Source organism: Athene noctua, chromosome 25, assembly GCF_965140245.1.
Source record: "Athene noctua chromosome 25, bAthNoc1.hap1.1, whole genome shotgun sequence".
NCBI lineage: Eukaryota > Metazoa > Chordata > Aves > Strigiformes > Strigidae > Athene > Athene noctua.
Window position 1 is genome coordinate 431,358 of NC_134061.1, and position 22,891 is coordinate 454,248.

At 66.7% G+C, this 22,891-nt stretch overlaps 4 protein-coding genes across 8 annotated transcripts; 1 reads left to right on the top strand and 3 right to left on the bottom strand.

The window, feature by feature from the left end:
- Nucleotides 1-232: 232 nt before the first annotated feature.
- Nucleotides 233-2,965, bottom strand: VPS25 (vacuolar protein sorting 25 homolog). The gene is made up of 6 exons (XM_074926693.1): nt 2,871-2,965; nt 2,562-2,707; nt 2,433-2,486; nt 2,000-2,088; nt 1,423-1,498; nt 233-900 (listed from the first exon to the last, which is right to left on the bottom strand). Exons 1-6 carry the CDS (start codon nt 2,915-2,917, stop codon nt 788-790), a joined length of 525 nt encoding a protein of 174 aa, XP_074782794.1. The 5' UTR covers nt 2,918-2,965; the 3' UTR covers nt 233-787.
- A 267-nt stretch (nt 2,966-3,232) lies between these two features.
- RAMP2 (receptor activity modifying protein 2) lies at nt 3,233-6,951 on the bottom strand. 3 transcript variants are annotated; one of them, XM_074926685.1, is made up of 5 exons: nt 5,815-6,951; nt 5,521-5,592; nt 4,445-4,558; nt 3,987-4,089; nt 3,233-3,592 (listed from the first exon to the last, which is right to left on the bottom strand). In XM_074926685.1, exons 2-5 carry the CDS (start codon nt 5,579-5,581, stop codon nt 3,337-3,339), a joined length of 534 nt encoding a protein of 177 aa, XP_074782786.1. In that variant the 5' UTR covers nt 5,582-5,592; nt 5,815-6,951; the 3' UTR covers nt 3,233-3,336. The 3 variants fall into 3 exon arrangements, with proteins under 3 accessions (XP_074782786.1, XP_074782784.1, XP_074782785.1); XM_074926683.1 differs by having other exon boundaries at nt 5,521-5,671; XM_074926684.1 differs by lacking the exon at nt 5,815-6,951 and having other exon boundaries at nt 5,521-5,787.
- An 80-nt stretch (nt 6,952-7,031) lies between these two features.
- On the bottom strand, nt 7,032-8,746 carry LOC141970237 (uncharacterized). Its single transcript, XM_074926682.1, has 5 exons — nt 8,503-8,746; nt 8,119-8,157; nt 7,919-7,945; nt 7,465-7,606; nt 7,032-7,372 (listed from the first exon to the last, which is right to left on the bottom strand). The coding sequence occupies exons 1-5, from the start codon at nt 8,555-8,557 to the stop codon at nt 7,033-7,035; spliced, it is 603 nt and encodes a 200-aa protein (XP_074782783.1). The 5' UTR covers nt 8,558-8,746; the 3' UTR covers nt 7,032.
- A 385-nt stretch (nt 8,747-9,131) lies between these two features.
- On the top strand, nt 9,132-22,557 carry EZH1 (enhancer of zeste 1 polycomb repressive complex 2 subunit). 3 transcript variants are annotated; one of them, XM_074927034.1, is made up of 20 exons: nt 9,132-9,150; nt 9,856-9,976; nt 10,425-10,553; nt 10,856-10,975; nt 11,929-12,049; nt 12,644-12,817; nt 13,680-13,782; nt 14,043-14,206; nt 15,034-15,125; nt 15,858-16,038; nt 16,727-16,923; nt 17,409-17,500; nt 17,998-18,038; nt 18,367-18,492; nt 19,448-19,626; nt 20,066-20,161; nt 20,481-20,562; nt 20,712-20,792; nt 21,165-21,249; nt 21,367-22,557. In XM_074927034.1, exons 2-20 carry the CDS (start codon nt 9,860-9,862, stop codon nt 21,425-21,427), a joined length of 2,241 nt encoding a protein of 746 aa, XP_074783135.1. In that variant the 5' UTR covers nt 9,132-9,150; nt 9,856-9,859; the 3' UTR covers nt 21,428-22,557. The 3 variants fall into 3 exon arrangements, with proteins under 3 accessions (XP_074783135.1, XP_074783133.1, XP_074783134.1); XM_074927032.1 differs by lacking the exon at nt 9,132-9,150 and adding an exon at nt 9,297-9,350; XM_074927033.1 differs by lacking the exon at nt 9,132-9,150 and adding an exon at nt 9,360-9,450.
- The last annotated feature ends 334 nt before the right edge of the window (nt 22,558-22,891 follow it).

A 22,891-nucleotide genomic window follows, 5' to 3' on the forward strand; every position in this document is an offset into this window, starting at 1 on the left:
TGAGCTCTCGGTGCATCGCACCTGGGAAATGAAAGGAAACGCTGAGGACAGGCAGCAAGGCCCGCGGGGTGGCAGCTCCGGCAGCGCCCTGGTGCCTCGGCAGGGCCACGCTCTCCCCAGCCCACCGCTGCGCTCCTGGTGCGGCAAGGAAACGCGCCCGAAGGGCAGGACCCGGTGTGCCGCTCCGGTTTGTTTGTAACGGAAAAACAGAGACAGACGAAAACACCCGGGCTGCTCTATAAATACTGTCATTTTAATTACTTCAAATGAGCTCCTTGGCACCCACCCCCGCCCCGCGGCACGGCCCGCTTTGCAGCGAGCACACATCACCCTGCCGCGGAGACCTCCCACGCCACGGCAGCGAGTTCCCTGCGGTCGCTCCACCCTGCGCAGGGACCGCGGTGCCCGGCCGGCAGCGGGCGGGGGGGGCCCTCCGAGGCCAGGCGTGACCCCAGCGAAGGGGCTGCTCCGCTCCGCGGCCTTCGCGGGAACAGGGAGCAGCAACAGCAGCAGCCCCGTTATTTCACTTCTGGGTGGTCCCGCTCAGAACTACCCAGAGCAGCTTTGGCCTCTCAAACACAATCAATGGGGAGAAAAGACAGACAGAGGATCTCTGATTATTTCTAAGTAGTCACATCTTTGGAAAGCTTTGCAGATTCTCCTTGCCCCAAGAAATCCCCAGGATGCAGCTGCTTGCAGTCACGGATTGAAACCAGGCCCGGAGAGCGAACCTCCGGAGCGAGACCCGCCCCGGTGGCCCGGGAAGAGTGGAGGGGAGGGGGCTCCATCAGAAGAACTTGACGCCTCGGCCGTCGTCCAGCGTGATGATTTCAGCCTTGTGCTCTTGCTGCAAGGCTTGCAGGGCACGCAGCAGCATAGTCTCATCTAGGCCGTGGAACTCTAGGGAAGGACAGAGACCCCCATCAACCGGGGAATGAAAAAACCACGTCAGGAAACAAAGAGGCTTGCAAAGCCCCGGGGCTGGCAGCGGCAGAGGGCCCCGAGGAGCCCCTTTCACACTCCAGCACCACAACACTGCAGCAAATCCAGAGCCACGGCTGCACCGACAGACTCAGGAGAGCGCTGCTGTGCCGGGAGCCAAGCCTGGAGGTCACCGGAGGGGAACGAGTCACCACAGCCTTGAAGGCGCCAGGGATGAACCGACCCCCCCCGCACCTCGCGCCAGGCCGAGCTGGGCACTGGGGAGGGTTTAAAATGCAAACGGTGATGTCCAAGGGAGAGGCTCATGCAAAGTGGTAAAAAACCTTCAGAGCGGCATTTGCCAGCGGCGATCGGGGTGAGCTCGCACAAGCAGCCTTAAAATGTTTGATCTGCAAATCTGCAATCTGACAATCAGCTGTTTACGGGCTCAAATCAAAGTGTGCTCCGAAACCTGCTCCGGAGCGTGACCCGTGACGTTACCTTCGTTCTCTGTATCATCTCCACTGGCTAATTCATACAGCGTGAACACGGAGTTGGTCAAACCATTCTTGGACACCTGGAAACATAAAAGCACAAAGGAAATCTCACCCATGTCATTTAACACCCTCAGCACGGCCTCTCGTACATCTCAGTGCAAGCGAGATGGAACGTGGACAGCGGTCGATGAGCAAGAATACCCTGGGAACGCTCCAGGGCCCTGATGAGTCAAGAAATGACACCCGAGGGAACTCAGATGGTTCCTTCCCTGCCCCCCTGCTCTTTCTGCCCACGTGTTTCGCAGTGAGGACTCGTGCCCCACCAAGGCACCGCAGCAATGCTGCTCTGTCCTCGCTAGGGACCAGCCCATGTGGGCTCAAACCGCATCTCACAGCCCGTGAGAAGCTGTTAACATCCCCACGCTTCTCTGCGACAGAGAGGAGTGGAAGAGGAAAGGTAAAAGCAGCGAGGAAGCAAGAGAAAAATATTGCAGGGGTGTTGTTCACAAACGGCAGCCGACGCCACCCGCCCTGCGGGGACAGAGCCCGTCCGCGGGGCCAGGCAGCTCCGGCGTGCTCACCCACTGGTAGATGAGCTTTCCCCATTCTTCGGGTCTCCTCCACATGATCAGAAAACTGGTTTTGTTCTTATCCAACCACTCCAGGTTCCCTAAAGTCAACAGGGAGCAGGTATTTAATCAGAGCACAAGCCCATAGGAGCGACCGAGCCCGCAGACGCCGCAACACGCGCTAGACGGGACACCCACCGGTAGCTCCGGGGACCTGCCCCTCCCCTCCCCGTGACCGCTCACAGCTCCCCGAACACCCCCCGCGCCCGGTGAACACCCTCGGAGCCCCCCGCCCTCCGCAGGGGCGGCCGCTCCGCTCCGGGGCGGGGCCCAGGAGCTCCGGCAGCGGGACCGAGAGCGACCCCGCGCCCCCCCGAACAGCTACGGGGCGGGCACCGGCTGCGGGCGGGACGGACGGACGGACAGACGGACGGACAGCACCCACCGTTCTTGCGGAGCTCCTCCAGCACCACCTGGATGGACTCCAGCGGGAGCTTCCCTGGGCGGGGGTTAAGGAGCGCTCACGGACCGGCGGAGGGGGGGGGGTGCGGGGGCGCCGTGGCCCAAAGGATACGCTGCAGGCGGCGGTTGGCGAAGAGGGGGCTGTCCTGGGCCTCCCGCACCGTCATGGCGGGCAGCCGGTGCCGCCGGCTGTAGGCGAGCGCCAGCGCGCACCAGGCCGAGAGCTGCTTCTGCCGCGTCTCGCCGTTGGGCTGCAGCCTGCGGGGCTCCGCTCAGCGCCGCCGGGGCCGGGCGGGACCCGGCGCACCCGGCCCGGCCTCACCCCGGTCCCGGCCCCGGCCCCGGTCCCGCCGCCCGCCCCGCCCGCCCCGCTCCCCCGGCCCCGCCCCGCTCCCGGTGCCGGCCGCGGCCCCGCGCTCACGTGAAGAAGGGGGGGAAGCTGTACTGCCAGGGCCACGCGAAGCTCATCGCCGCCACCGGAACCGCCGCCGCCGCCTTCCGGCCCGCCCGGGGCCCCGCCCCCGGCCCGCGGCCCCGCCCCCGGCCCGCCCCCGCGGAGCCCCGCCCCCGAGGCCCCGCCCCGCCCGGACGGTGCCCGGTGCCCGCCGAGGGCCGCGATCACCCGCCGGCCCCGAGCGGCGGAAGAACCAGCGACACGGGTGGGGGGAGAAGCGTTTTAATCCCCGGCGGCGGCGCCGGGAGGGGAGCGGGGGGGGGGCGCCGGCGGCGGCTCAGGGCGAACCGGCTGCCCCCGCGGCGTGTGCCCGTAACGCCGGGAGCCCCCCCCGGGGCCGCGCGAGCTGCCGGTGGCCCCGCAGCCCGGGGGGGGCGCGGGGCGGGACCCGTCGGCGGCCCGCGGGGCGGCGGGGGGCGGCCGGGGGCGCCCGTCAGGGCTGGGCTTTGCCGTCCTTGCTGCGCCAGATGACCAGGGTGACCAGGAAGGGGATGAGGCAGATGGGGGCGATGATCATGGCGAGCAGCACGTCCTCGGGCGGGTCCAGGAACACCTGGTGCTGGCGGGTGCAGTTGTGGAAGTAGCGGTGGTGGCTCTGGAAGATGAACCGCTCCGCCAGCGCGTTGGGGTACCCGTAGTGCAGGCCGTCGGCCCCCTCCTCCAGGCAGGCCTGCAGGGTGCTGTAGGGCCTGGGGGGACACCGCGGGGGCTGGGAGGGGACACGCGGCACGCCAGAGGCACGGACCCCTCCGGGCGGCCCCAGGCCCCCCCTGGCCCAGCAGCACCCCCCGGAGCGCCCGGGGCTCGCCCTGCGCGGGCAGGACCTGCCGGAGGGGAAGGTGGCCCTGGGCCCCTCGGGCCGGGACCTGGGGCCCGTCGGCACAGCCCGGGGGCTCTGCCCCGGTCAAGCCCTTCCCGCTGTCGCAGGAGCTGCTCCGCCAGCGCGGCCCTGGGGACAGAGGGGCCACGGGCGATGCCCCCACCAAAGGGACCCCATGAGCGGCCGCCCTGGCCCGGGACGTCCCTGGAGGCAGCTGGAGCCCCCGCAGCGCTGCCCGGGAGGGGCCTCCAGCCGCCCCGTACCTGCTGATGACCTTCCACTCGCACAGCTCTGACTCCGTCACGTTCCTCATCATGTCGACGAACAACTCCCAGCAGTGCTGCGTGATGTTGGTGTACATCTCCTCTGCGGGGGGAAGGTGCTGAGCGCGGGCGGCACAGCCCGGCAGAGCCCGTCCCTGCCCGTGGCTGCTGGCTGGTGACACCCGGCGCCTGGACCCGTGCCCAGGCTGGGGGAGAAGACACGGGCACGGGGGGGCTGGAGCCCGCAGCAGCCCCGGGGCGATGCCCAGGACCATGGCGGGAGGGCAGGCTGCAGCCGGCTGCCCCCGCTTTGGCCAGCGCCGGGGAGGGCTTTGCGGCACAGCCCGGCGGTTTCGGGGATGGGCAGAAAGCGTGTGGCCAGGGGAAGGGAGGGGTGACCCCTGGGGCAGAGCCGGCCCCGTGGCGCTGCCCAGCCCTCACCGAGCCCCGGCACTCACCTGACAACCGGGCCAGATGGCTGAACATGGCCATGGGTGGTGGGCTTGTCCCGACGTCCTGGGCGAAGCCCTCCGCCTCGGCGCCCACGTGGCAGAGCCCGGTCCCCAGGAGCGCTGCGGAGCGAGGGGACGGGGTCAGCGGGGGACGGGCGCGGGCAGGGCTCCACACATGGGACCCCCGCACGGGCTGGGGCATCCAGCCCCCCACAACGGCAGGGCTGTGGGAGGGGGCCAGCCAGGCTGTGGGCAGCTGCCCAAGGGCTCGGAGGGGCTGTCTGGGGGCTGCGGGCCGTGGGCCCTAGCACGGGGGCAAGCCGTGCCCCCCGCCCATGGGGGACCAGCACGGGGGCCGCCCCGACACCCCGGGCGGCTGCACTGCAGCTGGACGAGGCGGGGGCAGGAAGAGGAAGTGCTGGCCTCGGAGCGGCACTGCCGGAGAGCCCCTCCGCCTGCCATCTGCCCACACCCGGCACGGCCCGCCATGGGCAGGGGGCACGGCCCGCCCGGCCCGCCGCAGCCCCACGGCCCGAGGAAACCGCCCCGTCCATCTTCCGCCCTCGGCTGAGCGCCCACAGCGCTGGTTACGTGTCGAACCGCCCCAGCGGGACCTGCCCCGGCCGCTCGAGGGGAGCTCCAGCACGGCCGGGCACTGGCCGCGGAGCGCTGCCGGGCTGGCACAGCGGCTGCGGCGAGGGCAGCGCGCCCCGGCCCGGCCTCTGCCCCCGACCGCCCCGTCCGGCCCCTCTCTGCCCGGGCACGTGTGCTGCCGTGGCTCCTGTCCCACCCGGGGCTTCGCAGAGCTCCGCAGCCGCTCTCGCGGGGCATTTGCAAAAAGGCGAGGGACAGCGTGGTGGAGGCCGCCCCGCCGTGCCCGCTGCCCGCCCGCCACCGGCCACGGCCGCTCTCGGCGCTGCCAGGCTGGCTCCGTGCCGGGGCGGCAGTGGGACGGGCAGGGCCGAGCCGAGACCCCGGCCGCGGGCCCCACGCGCGGGAGGGCGGCTGCGTGCGGGTGGTGCGAGGCGCAGAGCTCCCGCCGCCGGCAGCCGCGGCCCCGGGGCCGGCCCCCGCGCACTTACCCCAGAGCAGCAGGAGCCCTCGGGAAAGCCGGCCGGAGCCCGTCTGCGCGCGCGGTGCCATCCTGCAAAAGCCTGCCGGCCAACGACCGGGACAAGTATTTAAATGGAAATAACAGGAAGCAACTCCTTTCCTCTGACAGGGGCAGTTTGACTACAGGAGACGTGTGAAAAATGAGATTGCTGAGCGCTGCTTTACAGCGGCTCTCCCGGCGGGACCCCGCGGCCACGCAGCGCGGTGCCGGCCCCCGCGGGCATCGTCCCGCGCCCCCGGTGCCCGGGCAGCCCGCGCCTCACCCGCCGGCCCAGAGGCTCCGCTCCCCGCGCAGCACGTCCAGTTTTACGAGGCCGCTATTTGTTTACTTGTGTATTTCTCTTTAATCCTGTCTGGGCTGGGTTGTGAAATCCCTCGTCTCCTGCGTGGAGGGCAGGCAGCCCGGCAGCCGGGGGGAGTGGACGGGGAAGCGTAATGTCCCCGAACAGGCGCTGCCGCCTGGGCGCGGGAGGGGGACCCACGGCCCCGACGCCGCAGGTCCTGGCTCAGCCGGGCACCTGCCCCCCGGGCCTGCCTGCGGCTGGGGAGGGAAGGGAGGGAAGGGAGGGAAGGGCGGTGGCACCGCCGCGGGCGCGAGGCCGAGGCCGGCAGAGAGGTGGGGAGAGGGCAGGGGGTTTGCCAGCCTCGGCCCCGACGCCTTCCTCCCGCACCGCCCAGCCCGGCTCTGCCGGAGCCCCTCGCTCCTGGCGCAGCTCCCGCCCGCGGACCCGCATCCCCCTGCAGAGCGGCGCCGCCGAGGACGACCCTGGCCCCGGGCTGAGGCCAGGTGAGCTCATTTCACCTCTGGCCTGGGGAGAGCGTGAGCCCAGAGCTTCCCCTTTAACAGCCCATCCGGGAGCGCAGAGCGTGAGTCGGAGCGTGATGAGGCGCAGCTCAGGGACCCTCCCTGCTGCCGAAGGATGATCTCGCCAGGCTTCGTGCTCCCCGGCAAACGCCCCGGCAGAGCCACCCGGCCCTCCCCGGGCCGCAGCTGCTGCCCCCCAGGGCACCGCGGGACCCTTCACGGGTGCAGGCTGGAAGCCGTCAGGCCCTGGCACGCTGGGGGCCGCAGGCTGGAGCCCCCCCCGGTCCTGCTCCTTGTTGGAGCCGCTGGAGCCTCCGGCCGGGCGGCGGGAGCCTCTGCCAGGGAGACACCCAATGATCTCAGCGTGGCCCCGGGGCCAGGCCAGCCGCCCCCCCGGGGCAGCCAGAGGGGACGGGGTGGCTGCCAGCCAAGGCCCGGGGCTCCCCCCCCAGCCAGCCCCCGCCCCGGGGTGCCGAGGAGGGGGCTCGGCCCGTGCAGGGTCAGGGCTCTGCTGCCCAGGACCCTTCTCCCGGTGCCCCCCCACCCCCGGGGCAGACACAGGCACCCGGAGCCCCAGGCCCAGCCTCCCCCCGTGCCACAGGACCTGCTCCCTCCCCAGGGGTGCCCAGACCCCCCTCCCCGCTCTGCCCTGTCCCCCTCACCCTCATCCCGCCCCTCAGTTCCCAGGGCTGGCAGGGAAGGGGGCTGCTGCCGGCCCCTCGCAGGCGCGGGGGCAGCCAGGGGCTGGGCCGCTGCCCGCTGGGGTCCGAGCCCCTCTCCGGGCTCTGCTGAGCGCGAGGGCGGCTGCAAGGGGCACGAGGCAGCTGAGCCCCACGGCCGCGGCCACGGCCACGGCGGGGGACGGCCTGCCCAGCCCGGGGGACACAGCCCCCGTGCAGTTGGGGAAGTATTCGGCGTGGACCTGCAGGAAGAAGGCGTCGAGGCCGGCGCTGGGCCAGGGGCAGGAGAGCAGCTGGGCCAGCAGGCGGGTGCAGGCGGAGAGCTCGCTGTAGGCGCTGCGGGGGGGCAGCGTGAGGCCGGGGCACTCACCCGCCGCGGCGGCCCCGCTCCCAGCGCGCTCGGCACCGCGGGGCCGACCCTGACCCACCTGCTGATCTGGTCCCAGCGGCAGCGGCTGCCCTCGGGGGTGGCCATGAGGGTGGCGTGGAAGGGGGCCCAGCAGTACAGGGAGATCCAGTCGGGGAAGGTGTCCCGGCAGCGGGCCGCCCCCCCCAGCACCTCCGGCGCTCCTGCAGAGCCCCAGCCAGACCCTGAGATACCGTCCCACGCCCAGGCCTCCCCCCAAGCCTGGTTTCGGGGGGCGGGGGGGGTGTTTGAGGTCATTCCTGGGGAACACTCCTGTCTCTGCCCAGCGTGGGCCAGGCGCCCCATTTGTCGTGGGGGGCTGCCTGTGGCCCCCCCGCGGGCTCAGCCAAGCCGGGACCTGAGCTCCTGTGAGCCCCAGCACAGACTGCGGGGGCCCACCCGGGTCTGCGGGTGGATGGGGGGGACAGGGAGGACGGGGAGGACAGCCAGTACCGCGGCAGGGTGGCTCCACTCACCATCCTCGTCCAGGTACAGGTAGTGACCTGGCGGGACATGAGGTGCCGTCAGCGTTGGGACCCGCGGGTCCGCGCGAGGGCTGGGCCCCGTCCCCCAGGGCTGCGGACGTGGCCCCCACCAGCAGCAGAGCCTGTGGCCGTGGTGACGCTGCGGCCACCGCGGCCAGAGCCGTGCCGGGGCCATGGCACCAGCGTCCTACCTTCATCCTCCGGGTCCCCGTAGTCGGTGTCCCCGCGCCCTGCAGCAGGGAGACCCGGGGTGCCGGGGCTGCAGAGCCAGGGACACCCCCAGCGCCCGGCCGGCCTCGGGCACCAGCCGGGGGGGTCCCAGCACACCAGAGACCCCCCCAGCACGGCAGAGGGACCGGCCGCGGGTCAGGCAGGGGAGCGGGGGGCGCCCGGCTTTGCCTTGGCAGCCGGGGCAGAGCCGCTCCCGGGCACACACCGGCCCCGCGGGCAGGGAAGCGTGTGGCGAACCCTGCCCGGATCATCCCCGCGGGGACCGGGGGAGCCGGATGCGTTGGGACGGAGAAACGGGCCGGGGACCCTGTGGGGACCCCCCGGCGGCCGCGGGCTGCCCTTACCCCGCTGGAGCAGAGGCAGGAGCAGGCAGCAGAGCAGCCGCACCCCGCGGAACATCCTCCCGCCGCCGGGACCGCCGCACCCGGGCTGGGGCTGCGCCCGGGGATTTATCCCGGGGCCCGGCCCGGCCCGGCCGCTCCCGAGCCAATGCCCGGGAAGGTCGGGGGGACGCCGGGCTCCCGCCCCGCCTGACTCAGCGAAGCTCCCGAGGCATCAGATGCGGGCGGGATGCGGGGCCGCGGGCACGGGCCGGTCCCGCCCGCCCCCCGCTCCCCGCGGCCCCCGGGGCAGGAAGAGCCGCCGCCAAGAGCCGCTTCCTGCCTGGCGCCGCTCAGGAAACCCGGGGCCCGCCCGGCCGCGGGGACCGGCCCCGCCACCGGCCCGCAGCGGGGCGGCTCCCGCGTCCCCGGGGGCGCCGGGCCCGTCCCTGCCCGCTCCGCCGCCCCGTCGGGGAGCGCGGCCCGGCCGGCCCAGGCTGCCCCGGGCCCGGAGGGGTGAACCGGGGCGGGCGCTGCCCCGCCAAACGCTTCCCGCGGGACCGGGCCGGGCCCGCAGCAGGGTCGGGTCGGGGAGAGCCCGCGGGGAGACGGAACCGGGCGGGCACCGGGAGCCGCGGGGCGAGGCCGGTTCCCCGCAGCCGGCGTGTGTGTGTGCGTGTGCGGGGGGTTCTGCGGGCTGAAACGGGCCCCGCCGGTCCGGGCCCCGCCGGTCCGGGCCCCGCCGCCCGCAGCGCCCCCGCCGGGGGGACCGGGGCGGGGCGGGGCGGGGCGGGGCGGGGCTGTCCCGGGGCGGGGCCGGGCGCGGCGCAGGCGCAGGGGCGCGCGGCCTCCCCCGGCGCGATGGCCGAGGAGTGAGTGCGGGGCCGGGGGGGCCCGGACCGGGCCGGGGGGCGGCGGCGCCGGGACTCGCTCCCCCGCTCCAGCGGCGCCCGCCGGCCTGGGCCCGCCCCGGTGCGCGTCACCGGCCCGGCCGGGCTCCCGCGGGCGGGCGCTGGGCCCGGCCGGGGCGGGGGGGGCGGTTGGGAGCCGCCGGTGTCGTCGCGGCCCGAGGCCGGGCGGGGGCCGGCGAGCGTGTGGCCGGGGGAGGGCGGGGAGCCCGGCGACCCCCCCGGGGCCTCTCGGGGTGCGGCGGGGGCTGCCCCGGGGCAGCGCGGCCGGTCGCGGTCAGCGCGGTGCGGCCCGGCCGGGCCCCCCCGGCCCTGCGGTTGTGCCGGTCCCTCGGCCGGGCCGGAGCTGTTGGTCCTTCCCGGGGAAGCCGCCACGCGCGTAAAATCCACGGGGATGTTTTTCCTGCCAGCGCTCGTTCACGGCATTCGGCTCCGTTATGTGACATTTGTTCCTTCTGTACCTCTACAGAAAAATGGAAATCGCCGCCCCCCCCACGTCGAAGTGTATCATCTACTGGAAGAGGAAAGTCAAGTCCGAATACATGCGCCTGCGGCAGCTGAAGAGGTTCCAGGCGAACATGGGAGCGAAGGTGAAGGGCGGAGGCTGGGGGGGCCCAGCGCTCTCAGAGGGGGTTGGGGGAGCCCAGCGGCTCCGGCCGGGGGAGAGGTGCTGCCCCTCCCGCGCCCGCCTCGCTCCCCGGCCCCGCGGCCTCCAGCCGCCGCAGGAGGACCCGTCGCCGCTTCTCGTCCAAGTGCCTCCCTGCTTGGACCCTCCGTGCCGGGGGGTTCCATGACTTGCCCCGGTGCCGCTCTCCTGGGTGTGATCGGGAGTTACCAAAACCTCCCGGCTGTTGGGTAGAGTCTCAGCGCGGTTCTGTACCGATGCCGAGTTTAATTAGGATTCCTCCTGATGAGTGAAATCGGTTTGAAATGCTCTGCCTTGCACGCGCTTTGATACTTCAGACAGAATCTCGGGAGGGGTTTTGGTGTTCTCGACTTGATTTCTTAAATTCTGAGGGCTGCGTTCTCTCATTTCAGGCTCTGTTTGTGGCCAACTTTGCAAAGGTTCATGAAAAGACCCAAATCCTGAACGAGGACTGGAAGAAGCTTCGGGTCCAGCCGGTGCAGCTGATGAAGCCGGTCAGCGGGCACCCGTTCCTCAAACAGGTGTGGGGGGGCAAAGGGCCCAGCGGCAGCAGGTCTGGACTGGAGCCAGGGCTTTGCAGGGAGCTGGAGGGACACAGCATCGGTTTTTCCGTGTGCTGTCCTATGTCAGAGTCAGGCTGCGCCTCGCGCTCTTCTGGGGCGCAGAAATGGGAAAAAAAACCCACGAAAGGCTTTTCCTGTGAAGGAGCCCCAAAGAGTGAACGTGGGGCTTCACAGTTCATCCCGAGGAGGGATTTCCCTCCAGCTGTGGCTGCCTCCTGGGCCGTTTCCTCACCTCTCCTTTTGCTCTGTGTCTGTTCCAGTGCACTGTCGAGAGCATTTTCCCGGGGTTCCCGAGCCAGACGCTGTACATGAGGACCCTGAACACGGTGGCACTGGTGCCCATCATGTACTCCTGGTCCCCTCTTCAGCAGAATTTCATGGTACGTGGGAAGGCTCTGGGGTGCAAGGTTTCCGAGGGGTTAGTGTGTAATTGTTGCGTGGTTGTGCAGTGATTATGACGCCTTCAGGCCATTTGTTTCAAGCCACGTCAGCTCCAGAGGCGACAGAAAGTATTGTTTTAGCTGCTTGTTTTGTTGAATCCCATAAACCAGCACCTGTATCCACGCTGACTTACATCTCCTTTACGCCTGACCCCTTGACAGAGTCACTGTTATTTCACGGGATTCAAGGACTGAATATATTTTTTGGGTTTTTTTTGTTTTCTCTTGAGATTTTTCTTCCCTTCTAGATGAAGCGTTTTATTTCTTAGGCAGGTCCTTTCCCGTGTGACCGGATCACTCTGCTGGTCTCGTCCTGAGGCTGCTACCGAGGGTTAGCTCCTCTGTGGTGGCAGTCAGGGCAGTGATTTAAATGCTGATTTTGGTGCGCTGTAGTTCAGATCATTTGTTAAACAAACGGGTGGTGTGGGGCCAGCCTGGCTCTTTGCTGGGGGGGTTCCTGCAGGGCCCTCCAAAGCTGCGGTAGCAGAGGCGGGTGGTGTGACACCGGTCGGTGCCATGGCAGCGCGGGGCCGGTGTCCCTGCGGCCTGGTTACACCAGAACACTCCCCGCTCCGGCTCTTCCTCCGGGAGCGAGTTACCCCTTTGCCCCTCGCTGCTCCAGCTCCACTCTGCCCCGAACACCGTCCCTCTGGCGGCTGTTTGCGGTTTGTTCTTGGCAGTGCCTGTGTGTCTGCGTTGCTGTAAGCCTTGGGGGCACCACTCTCCTCCTTTACAGCAAATTGCGCTTTCGGGCGTTACGCTGCTGGCGTGGGATAACGGGAAACGTCGGCGATGCTGTCTGCGGGTCTGAACGGCGCGGAGCGGCCTGGGACGCAGCCGGGCCGGGGGTCAGCAGGCGCCGGTCTTTGGAATTGTGTCGGATCTCTTTTCAGGTGGAGGATGAAACTGTTCTGTGCAATATCCCTTACATGGGAGACGAGGTGAAGGAAGAAGATGAAACTTTCATTGAAGAACTTATTAATAACTATGACGGGAAGGTCCATGGAGAAGAAGGTAACCTGGGAGCAGTCAGCACTGTCCACTCAGTCTCTTGCAAATAACATATCGAAGCAGTTAAGAAGTCAAGAGGTGGCAGCAGTAACCAGCTTTTCTGTGGGAGCTGTTAGAGCAGAAAACCAGGACCATGCTGCTGTTGTAGTTCACACGGACACAGCCCTGCCTGGTGAAATCCTGCTCCATTCTAGGCCTGGGGTGCTCTGGGGCCGATGCTCTTGCGCACAGGGGTTCACGGGCGTGCTCTGGGATGCTGAAAAATGTGCTGGAGGTTAGGAAGAGCTCAGCAGCCTCGTTTCGTTTGTGACCTTAGACTTTAATCAGTCATTTCAGAAATGAAAAGCCAGTGTGTTTCCCTACAGTGCTGCCTACCCCATCATAAAATGCTGCCTGGAGGGAGGAAGGCAGTGGAAAACTCTCTGGCCCGGCCTGGCCTCAGATGGCTAAAGGTGGTACAGCATTAAAATCCCTGCAAAATCGAGAGAAGGGTTCTGGTTGCTAAGGATGTCGAGTGGCTGGCTGGTGGTTTCCCACCGTGAGGAGCGTGAAGGGTGCTGGCACTCCCACAGACTGGCTGACACTTCTGTGTTTCAGAAATGATTTCAGGGTCAGTCCTCATCAGCGATGCTGTGTTCCTGGAGCTAGTGAATGCCCTGAATCAGTACTCGGACGAGGAGGAGGAAGGACACAATGATTCTGAGGTTAAGCAGGAGGATGGGAAGGAGGAGCTGCCCGTCACAAGGAAAAGAAAGCGAACTGCAGTAGAAGGTGGGTTTGGCCAGAGAAATTGGGGTTTTCGTGGCCGCGGTTCCATCCCGCCTTTGCGCTGGGCCGTGATCGTGTCGCTCGGGGCAGCGGCCGGCCGGGCCAGGTCTGTACCGCAGGCGAAAGCAGGAGGGAGATTGGTCGTTCTCGCTGTCCCCTGTGGACAGAGCAAGAAGGCACCAGCTTAAAGTGTGGTGAGGAGGAATTTAGATGAGTCATCTGGAAAAACATTTCATGGTAAGATTAGCAAAGCAGCGGGGTATCGTCCGAGGCTGCGGGATCTCTGCTCTCGGAGGTTTTGAAGAGCTGGGCTGGCCAGCACCTGCCCGTGGTTTGTAGGTAGATCTGGTCCCGCTGTAGGCCGGGGAGCTGGAGCTTTCCAAATCCCTTCCAGCCCATTCTCCATGTATTCGTGTTCCTCTTCCCTCTCCTGTGCCACCTGGAGCTCTTCTGGTGTAGAGGGAGCTCTGATTTATGGGACTTTCATGTGTCCTGCATGACCTTAGGAATGCTGACTGGTGCTTTTGTCTGGTTTATGGCGATACGGGTAGCACGAATACCAGGACCTTTCGTGGGTGTAGAAAAGCATTGTCTGCAAATCCTGTCCTGGGAAAAATAAACAGTAATGGTGCTTAGGGAATCGCCAGTACTTCCCTCAGCACGTTACGCCACTCTGAGGGCGGCAGAGTGCTGCATCTGGAGATACCTTAGCCTAGTTGCAGGACAAAAGCTTTATCCATTTTATACAGGATTACATTTCTGTCTCTTAAAATACAACCCTGAGCACCTGCTGGAGTCGCTCTCTGTGAGGGACAGACACGCTCGCATCCAGCTTCACCGAGGGATTGTCTCTTCCTTTTCTCAGGTAACAAGAAGTGTTCGAAGAAGCGGTTTCCAAATGACATGATATTCACTGCTATTTCTTCTATGTTTCCTGAATACGGCTTCCCAGACGATATGAAAGAGAGGTAGAAGATCTCTACTTACGTTGTCTGTTACTTTCCTGGCAGCAGTCTAAGGCTGCGCTTCAGCGCTGTGCTCTGACGGGGCAGCAGAGCCCGGGGGGCTGCCGGCGCCGGGGGCAGGCGGCTCCTGAGCGCTGGAGACTCTGGTTTGGCCTCGGGGCGTCTGGGCCCGAGTCCTGCTGGCCCAGATGGAGACGTGGTGGTGTGAAATGTCCCGAAGGAGGAGAGTGTGCGCTGCCCGGGGCGTTTCTTTTGTCGAACAGGTACCGGGAGCTGACGGAAGTGTCGGACCCCAACGTGCTGCCGCCGCAGTGCACCCCCAACATCGACGGGCCGTGCGCCAAGTCTGTCCAGCGGGAGCAGTCCCTGCACTCCTTCCACACCCTCTTCTGCCGCCGCTGCTTCAAATACGACTGTTTCCTGCATCGTAAGTGCAGTCTCGGCCGGACGCTTCCCTAGAGCCCTTTTCTCCTCATTTTTCCTCGGTGCTTCGTACCTCTGTGCGCCTTGCTTAGTGTCTGTGCCGCAGTCTGTAGAGGGTGGTGCCTCCCCGGAGCTTGCGGTGGAGCCTTAGGAGCTGACAGGTGCCCAGAAGCTCCACTCGTTTCCTCACACGGATGGTAAACCGACCTGCGGGGCCGTCCCCTCGCTCTCACCAGTGTCCAGCACGCCGCGTTCGAGCCTCCTGGCAGCTGGTGCCAGAAACGCTGCCGCGACTAGACTTTACTCTTGCTTTGCAGAAGCTCATCAGGGAAAGGCATGAATGTTTCACTCTCAAAGTCTGGACATGCCCCTGTGTTGTGTTGCCTCACTGGAACTTACAGCTTCATCTTAGTCATGTTCCCGCGGTTTGTGCTGCCAGAGCCGTTTGGATACTGGGTAGCTGCTGGACCTGCTGTTCCCCAGGTCCGAGGGCTTCTTTGGAAAGCCACAGGACTCCTTCCAGTGAATTATTTATTAAAAGATATAATATTAAGATCATGTGGTCTTTTTGTTTCAGTCTGAAAGCAGATCTTTTCCTATGGCCTCTCCTGCCCAGTGTTCCCCCCGTGCTGCGGGTCCCCGCCGTGGGTTGGGGCGAGGCTGGCGGGGGTCCTGCGCCCCGTCCCGCTGCCGAGAGCTGCTCGGGCCCTGCTGAGGGCGTCCGGCTCCCCCTCCCCTCCCCTTCGCTGAGCTCGTGCTGCCCCGTCCCTTGCAGCGTGCGGGGAGGCTTTTGGAGGATGCTAATAGTAAAGACAACTATTATTTTTTCAGCTTTTCATGCTACTCCTAATGTGTACAAACGAAAGAATAGAGAGACCAAGATCGAGCCAGATCCTTGTGGAGCAGACTGTTTCCTCTGGCTGGTACGTTTCTGCGTTGCTGCTTTTGAAACCACAAGAGAAGTGGCCTGGGCAGCCCTGCTCTGCAGGACTCTGGGGGTCCTTTTCACAACTTTGATGATTTTTCGAATGAGTTTTAGTCCTCATTGGATTCAGGGGAGTGTGCATCCAAATGCAGACCTGACCAGACGCATATTTTAGCAAATCTCTAACGAGGACTGTCATAGCTAGCAGATGGGGAATTGTGACAAATGATTTCTCTGGACTCGGTGCAGCGTTTGAAAAATGAAGCCCCGGTTAAAAATGCTGGGGAAGGAATCTAGGAAGGCTTGAACCATTTCACAGTGATCTTCTGGAAGCGCAGCCTGGCTGTGTTAGGGGCCGAGGGCTGCGGGTCAGAAGGGCCGGCTGCCGGGAGGTGTGTGTGCTGTGGTGTCGGAGCTGGTGGGGTATGGGGGGTCCCGGGGAGCTGCGGGGCCAGAGCAGGGCGAGAGGCCAGGACTTGGCTGCCGGGGGAAGAGGCAGGGGAGCGGCCTGGGGGGCCAGGGCTGGGGAGCCTCTTCGAGCGGGCAGCGGTGCCGAAGGAGGCAAAGCGGGAAGGTGTAGCGCGGGCAGGGCCTCGGCGATCGCCGAAGGGGCCACGCGCGGGAGTCTCCCGCCGTCTCTTGGTGCAGGGCTCATCCCAGGGCCTGCGGAAAAGCCCCTCTGTGTTCCCTGGTCGTCTTCCACCTGCCTTGTCTTCTGCTCTGGTTGCAGGAAGGAGCTAAGGAGTTTGCTGCGCTGCACAACCCCAGGTCCAAGTGCTCGGGCCGGCGCCGTCGGAGGCACCATGTGGTGGGTGCGTCCTGCTCAAGCACCCCGGCTTCTGCCGTCACCGAGACCAGGGAGGGCGACAGCGACCGGGACACGGGCAACGAGTGGGCCTCCAGCTCCTCGGGTACGGTGCCAGCCCGGAGACACCCCACCCCACTCCCCCTGCGGCCTGTGCCCGTGTCCCGCTCGGGGGGAGCCGCCGCCCGCGTCCCCAGCTGGGCCTCAGCACGCACGAGGGGCAGCAGGGCCTGCCCTTGCTGCCGTGGGATCCGCTGTGCTCTCCCGGGAAGGGGGAACGTTGCCAGGCAAAGCGAGAGCTTTGCTGGGACCTGCAAAGCCAAGAGCCCTTGGCCGAGCCCCTCTCCTGGCTGCGTGCAGGGGAGCGTCCCCGGCAGGGCCGGGCTCGGCTCGTCCCGCTGCGGCACCGGGCGGTGGACGGGGAGCTGTCGGGGCGGGGGCTGGTCCGTGGGGCTGAGCGGCTCCTCGGTGCCGCAGACGAGCGCCGAGCTGTGCCTGCCACGCCAGGGAGGTGACGGTGGCTGGGGCAGAATGAGCTCCCGGGGGAAAAGGGCTCCCGTACATCTGGGTGCCATCTTGGGTGGGAGAGGAGAGAGCGGCTTCCTCAGGCCTGTGGTGCTGCTGCCCTGGCCAGGGGCTCTGTCCTGGGCCAGGCCTGGAAGGGGGGGCTGGCACGGCGGCTCTGGCGCTGCCTTGCTGCTGGGGGGCCGGGGGAGCGCTGCCCTCGGGAGCTGTGATGGCGAGGGAGCGTCGTCCCGTGTTGTCTTTGGCCTAACGCCTGCCTTCCCTGCCAGAGGCAAACTCCCGCTGCCAGACCCCCACCAAGCAGAAGCTGAGCCCGGCCTCCTCCCAGCTGTTCGCGGTGGAGACGCCGCAGGAGCCCGTCGAGTGGACGGGGGCGGAGGAGTCGCTGTTCCGCGTCTTCCACGGGACCTACTTCAACAACTTCTGCTCGATTGCCCGGCTGCTGGGGACGAAGACGTGCAAGCAGGTGGGGGCCGGGGGCCCGGCGGCGCAGCGCCTGGCCCGGCAGCGGGAGGGGGGCCCTGGCCGCTGCGTGCCTGTTGTTTTTCCTTCGCTGCCACAAATCGTCTTGACGAATGTGTTGCATCAACACTTTGCGGAGTTGGATGTTACTTTGCAGTAGCGCTGCTGTTTGCAGAACAAGCCCCGTGCATGACCGGTGGCCGTGTCCCTGCCCGGTGGCCGTGTCCCTGCCCGGTGGCCGTGTCCCTGCCCGGTGGCCGTGTCCCTGCCCGGTGGCCATGCCGTGCTGCCGGGGCGGGCACTCGTGTTTCCTGGGCGAGGAGCAGCAGCACCGGGGGCAGTGGAACGGGGGCAGAGCTGCCCACTGACTGACCGGGACTGGGAGCATCCCTGGGCGTGCTTGCTCGCTCTCTCTCTGTTTATGCTTTAGATAAGAACAACTTGAGAACAATGAACTTTAATCTTCTTTTTCCTTCTGTTCTTTGGTAGGTCTTCCAGTTTGCAGTGAAAGAATCGCTTATAACAAAACTGCCAACAAACGAATTAATGAATCCATCGCAGAAGAAGAAAAGGAAGCACAGGCAAGTGTTGGACAAGCTTGTTTTGTTCTTAAAATGCAACCAGATACGCTGCTTTTTGTGCCAACGCATTCCCGGTAATCCCCATCTGGCTCCCATCTGCAGGCACATCCTGCTGTCGCCTGGGGCTGCTGGCCGGGCGCTGGCCCCTGGCCCGTCTCCCCGGCGCTGCTGCCCTGGCCAGGAGGCTCCGTGGCCCCGGGCTCCGGGAGGGGCCAGCGCGGGGCTGGCTGCGGTGCCGCGCTGCTGGGGGGGGCCGGTACCACCGTCCTAACAGCAGCCTCAGCCTCGGCTCCCTGACCTGTAACCTCTTTGTGTGCTGATCCCCGTGCGTCCGGTATTACTCTGGCTCCAGCATTTGCCTTAACTGACTCGTGCTGCGGCTGCATCGCTCCCACCTTTCCCGCCTTGGCTGTTAACGCGTGAGGCTCCTCGCTGGATCCCTGGCCCCTCCCGGCGGGGGCTCGCGCCCCCCTCAGACCCTCTCTGTTCCCTTCCAGGCTCTGGGCCGCGCACTGCAGGAAGATCCAGCTGAAGAAAGGTGAGTGTGCTGCGGCGGCCTCGTGCCGGGGCTGCCAGCCCGCTGGCCCGCGGGGCCGAGCTCCCCGCAGCGGGACAGCCGCGGCCCCGTGCCCGGGCGAGCAGAGGGGAGGCCGGGGCTGGTGAGCGGCCCCGCCACGGGATGGGCTGTGCGGGGCAGAGGGGACGTGTGCCGTGCGTCCGGGGGTCTGCGGGTGCTGCTGGGCGCCCTGTCCTCCGCAGGCCAGCGGGGACCTTGCACCTTCCTGCTCCAGAGCCCTGGGCCTGCTGCTTTCAGAGGCTTCTGCAATGTGCAGTTTCTAATCTGGGCGTTTCTCCTCTTGTTCTAGATAATTCACCTACCCAGGTGTACAACTACCAGCCTTGTGACCACCCCGAGCATCCCTGTGACAGCTCCTGCCCCTGCATCATGACTCAGAATTTCTGTGAGAAGTTCTGCCAGTGCAACCCCGACTGTAAGGAGAACCCCGGCGCTCCGGGCAGCTCCTGACACGGGCCGGGGGGAGGGTGCGGAGCTGGGGCTTGCTGCTTTATTCCTGCACTCGCTGCTCTGTCCGCTGCAGCATCGGACTAGCAGCCTGCTCGGGTCCAAAGGGAACCTTCCGTCCTGCCCCGTGACTCTCAGCAGCTGCAGTAGTTGCTCTTGTTCGAGGAGCTCGTCCGTGTGTCTGTATCCAACCCCCACAGCCCGCGGGCGATGCTGGTTCCCCGAGAGCAGCGCGTGTGCCCAGCGGTTAGGGCGGGTGGGAGTTGGTCACAGCTCTGCCAGGGTTGGTTTTTTCCTCCCTGGGCTCCCATTCCCAGCTCTGCAGCAGGGTAACCGCACCCGCCCGCATCAGGGGGATTCTGAGGGGGGGTGTGTGACGGGTTATGGCACAGCTTGGAGCTGGAGGGACTGCGGGGGGACAGGGAGCCACATCGGGCCCCCCATTCTCTGTACTGATCTGCGGGGTATTTTCAAACTGCACATGATTAGCCCCAGGAGGCAGGTTGGCGTCTCCGGCCATGCGGAGGGGAGGGCCCCTGGGCCGGGTCCGTGCTGGGCCGGGTGCGAGCGGTGCGCGAAGCTCCTGAGCCCACGGGGGGTTTCAGTGACGGCGCCAGCTCCTGGGTGCCCCGGCTGCCTCCGTCCACCGTGTCCCGTGTCCTTCGTGAGCGCTGTCCTGGGGGGGCGGGGGGCCGGGCTGGGGGCTCCTCTCTCTGCTGCCCAGAGCAGGGGGGTGCAGAGCTCTTTACCAGCACAAAGGCACCTTCCTTCGTTGGCGGGGTGGCCCCTGGTACAGACAGGCTTTAGTCCTGTGCCGGCCGGGTCAGACCTGGCTCATGAGGAGCTTGGGCAGGGCAGGGACGCTCGTGGCCCCTCTGCTCTCCGAGACCCCCCGGCACAAACCCTGGGCTGTGTCACTGCAGGTCAGAACCGCTTCCCGGGCTGCCGCTGTAAGACCCAGTGCAACACCAAGCAGTGCCCCTGCTACCTGGCCGTGCGGGAGTGCGACCCCGACCTCTGCCTGACCTGCGGCGCCTCGGAGCACTGGGACTGCAAGGTGGTCTCCTGCAAGAACTGCAGCATCCAGCGAGGTCTCAAAAAGGTATTGAGGGCAGCAGGGCTCTGGCTGCCTCGGGCAGAGCTGACGGACGGAGCTCTGCGCCCTGGCGAGGGAGACGGTGCGAAGGGGAAGGGTGCGAGCAAGGGGGGGTAAAAAGCGACTCCAGACAGAGGTTTAGTCTGAATTCTGCTGGTCAGGGCAAGGATTGAACATAAAAAAAGACAAAAATTCAGAGAAAGACGCAAATTAGTGGGTGTCAGGTGATGCACAGCTCCCGGCCGACGGCCGTAAGCCTGCAGGGAGCCAGGGGCGCTGGGTGGGCGCCGGCTGCCCTCTGCTCCCCGGCGCTGGGGCTGCGCCTGCCCCGGGCCCTGCCCTGCCCCGAGCTGTGCCGGGCGCGGGGAGCTCGGCCTGACCCGACCTGAGCGCTGGGCAGCGGCGACCTGCCGACCGTAACCGCTCCCTTTTGCCTCGGCTCCAGCACCTGCTGCTGGCCCCGTCGGATGTCGCCGGCTGGGGGACTTTCATCAAGGAATCTGTGCAGAAGAACGAGTTCATCTCCGAGTACTGCGGGGAGGTGAGTGCTGCCCCCACACCGCGCTGGGTGGTTCGGCCGCTGCCAGCGTCCCTTCCCCAGCCTGGCCACGGGCTGGCTCTGGCCAGGTTCAGAGATTGAATCTCGGACGGTTTTGGGACCCGCCTCAGCACCTCCAGGCCCCGTGCTGTGGAGGAGCGTGTTGTGTACGTGCTGCTCCTGGGAGCGCAGCGCTTGTCCCTGCTCCCTCCCTGGGCACCCTGGCAAGGTCCTGCCCCTGGGGCAGGCGGGCAGGGGGTGTTCAGGAGGCGGGTGAGTGCAGCAGTCCCGACGGTGCCCTCAAGGCGTTCCCCTTCTCCAGCTTATTTCACAGGACGAGGCTGACCGGCGAGGGAAGGTCTATGACAAGTACATGTCCAGCTTCCTCTTCAACCTCAACAACGGTAACTCGCCGGGGGCTTCGAGGGGTGGAGGAGACTTGGGCTTCCTGGCAGGGGGCTGGTGGCCAGGCGGGCAGTCTTGGCCCCTCTCTCACCTGAGCAGCAGGCCTGTCGCTACACTAGTTTTGGTTTTCTTTTCTTTCTTTTCTTAGACTTTGTTGTTGATGCCACCCGCAAAGGAAATAAAATCCGCTTTGCCAACCACTCGGTGAACCCCAATTGCTATGCCAAAGGTGAGATATCCCTGCTCGGTCAGACCTCGGGGCGGGGGATGGCTCTCTGGGGTCCTGCTCAGCTCCGGGATCGCAGCAGATTCTCCAGGGTCCCAAGTCACCCCGAGCGGGTGGGAGCAGCAGAACTCAGAGGGGGGACGAAGTCTCCCCCCAGCAGCAAATCATGTTGCTGCCAGCGAGGGCCCCGCTCAGCTCTGCGATCGCTGCTGGAGGGCGGCTGCGGGGCCCCGGGGAGCGCCCGGTTCCTGCTGGCCAGGAGCTGGGGTGCCGTGGCCCTGGGGGCCAGCAGTGGCCAGGCAGGGCAAGTGTCCTGCGAGACCTCCTGGCCTGAGCTGGAGCTGCACGTGTCTGATGTCGTCCCTCTGGTTGCAGTTGTGATGGTGAACGGAGACCACCGGATAGGGATCTTTGCCAAGAGGGCCATCCAGGCCGGGGAGGAGCTTTTCTTCGACTACAGGTGCCCGGGGCAGCGGCCGGCTGGGGCTGGGGTGCGGGGTTGACCCCCCTTGCTGTGCACACGGTTGTGGGGAGCGCGGGAGGTCGTTACAGCAGCCGCGGCCTTCGTGTCCCGTAGGTACAGCCAGGCAGACGCCCTCAAGTACGTCGGCATAGAGAGGGAGACCGACATCATCTAGGCCCTGCGGGCGGCCCCCAGCACACCTCGCTGCCGCACATGTAAGCGATGCCATGTTCGCTTCACGCTGACGTGACTGCTGCTGTCCCCGTCGCTGTGTGTGTCACCAGTGCTGCTTCCCACCCGGACGCCCAGAGGGAGGCTCGGGGCAGGCTCGAGCCCTGCGGGCAGTCTCCTGGGCTGAGGGAGCCCGCGGACCGAAGCAGCTGTGGAGCAGGAGGAGGGACAGCCCCCGGTTCTCAGTCTCTTTCCATTTTCTGCCGACTGCTGGGAGAACAAGAGCGAGTGAGGTACCGCCTGCACCGAGACCCGGGCGCAGAGGGGCTGCTGCTGCCCTCCAGCCCCCTCCCCTGGGGTCCGGTCTCGGGCGTTACCTCGTGCTGCCTGTTTTGTCCCGTTGATGAGGACACTGACCGGGTTGGAAGCCGCAGGGCTGTGGCCGCAGCGGTCCCTGGGCCCGTGGCCGCTATTGCTGAGGCCGTTTCCCTTCTGCCCCAGCTGGCTGGGGGACAGAGCCCGCCCGGGGCTGGGAAGAGCAGCACTATGCAAAAAGTCACTTTGGGTGGGGATGACACTGAGCTGCTGTCCCGGGGTGCTGCTGCAGGCGCAGGAGGAGGCCGGAGGCAGCAGCGACCCGGGAGCCTGGGAGTGCTCCCAGCCTGCAGCGTGTCCTCCTGGCTGGGGGGGGCTGGTTGGCCCCTGCCCCTCCCCAGTGGCTCTGCGGGGGGACGCTTCTGGGGTCTTGGCCACCCCTGCTCTGGGCAGGCGCTTCCCGGCCAGGGGCTACCAGAGCTGGTTCCTTCACCCCCCTGGCCAGGACAGTCCCTTTGGGGCGGCGCAGGCGCTGGGGGAGGCTCAGCAGAGCGGGTCCCCTCCGGGCGGAGCCTTTCCTTGCACAGGACCTGCTGAATGTTGCTGTGCCGAGGCTTGAATGGGGCACAGCGAACCTGCCTCTGCCTGCGGGGACCCGGGGACGGCTCCTCAGGAGCCTGCCTGGGGGTTTCTGACACTGGTCCTGGCCCTGGGGGTGAAGGGGAGTTGTTCTCTGGCAGGGTGAGGTTTGGCCTCAGCACCCCATGCAAAAAGAAAAAGAAAAAAGCACTTTAATCCTCCTCAGCTGCCGGCTGGGCCCCGCGTACCGCTCTGGGGGTGGGGGGACGTTGTCCCTCAGCAGCTCTGGGGCTGGGAGGGGGTGGTCTGGATGGGGGCTCTTCCCTGAGGTGGCGCCTGGGGTGACCTGAAGGATGGGTCTGTCCCCTGGGAGCCCGGCTGAGCCCTGAGGTGGCACCGAGGGGCCCGGAGCCCCTCACCCCTCTGAGGTCTCTGTGTCCGGGGGCAGCGCACGGCAGCGAGCAGCGCTGGGCCCTTGCCCTGCTCCTTCGGGGCACCGCGGGGGTCCCAGGGCACAGCCCGGCCCGGCCCTGTGGGCCAGAAACGCAGAGAGGTGCTGGGTGTGCCCCGGGAG

What these genes read in the sequence shown, in the direction of transcription:
- EZH1 (XM_074927032.1), top strand. An exon ending in GGCACCCGTTCCTCAAACAG is followed by an intron (nt 10,554 to 10,855) that starts GTGTGGGGGGGC and finishes TGTCTGTTCCAG; the next exon opens with TGCACTGTCGAGAGCATTTT. An exon ending in CAGACTGTTTCCTCTGGCTG is followed by an intron (nt 15,126 to 15,857) that starts GTACGTTTCTGC and finishes CTCTGGTTGCAG; the next exon opens with GAAGGAGCTAAGGAGTTTGC.
- RAMP2 (XM_074926685.1), bottom strand. Translation starts at nt 5,581, where the DNA reads ATGGCACCGCGCGCGCAGACGGGCTCCGGCCGGCTTTCCCGAGGGCTC. An exon ending in AGGGCTCCTGCTGCTCTGGG is followed by an intron (nt 4,559 to 5,520) that starts GTAAGTGCGCGG and finishes CTCGCTCCGCAG; the next exon opens with CGCTCCTGGGGACCGGGCTC. An exon ending in CCATCTGGCCCGGTTGTCAG is followed by an intron (nt 4,090 to 4,444) that starts GTGAGTGCCGGG and finishes TTCCCCCCGCAG; the next exon opens with AGGAGATGTACACCAACATC.
- LOC141970237 (XM_074926682.1), bottom strand. Translation starts at nt 8,557, where the DNA reads ATGTTCCGCGGGGTGCGGCTGCTCTGCTGCCTGCTCCTGCCTCTGCTC. An exon ending in CGGGGACCCGGAGGATGAAG is followed by an intron (nt 7,946 to 8,118) that starts GTAGGACGCTGG and finishes ATGTCCCGCCAG; the next exon opens with GTCACTACCTGTACCTGGAC. An exon ending in CCTGTACCTGGACGAGGATG is followed by an intron (nt 7,607 to 7,918) that starts GTGAGTGGAGCC and finishes GGGGCTCTGCAG; the next exon opens with GAGCGCCGGAGGTGCTGGGG.
- VPS25 (XM_074926693.1), bottom strand. Translation starts at nt 2,917, where the DNA reads ATGAGCTTCGCGTGGCCCTGGCAGTACAGCTTCCCCCCCTTCTTCAC. An exon ending in CGCCAACCGCCGCCTGCAGC is followed by an intron (nt 2,487 to 2,561) that starts GTATCCTTTGGG and finishes ACCCCCGCCCAG; the next exon opens with GGAAGCTCCCGCTGGAGTCC. An exon ending in GGAGGAGCTCCGCAAGAACG is followed by an intron (nt 2,089 to 2,432) that starts GTGGGTGCTGTC and finishes TGTTGACTTTAG; the next exon opens with GGAACCTGGAGTGGTTGGAT.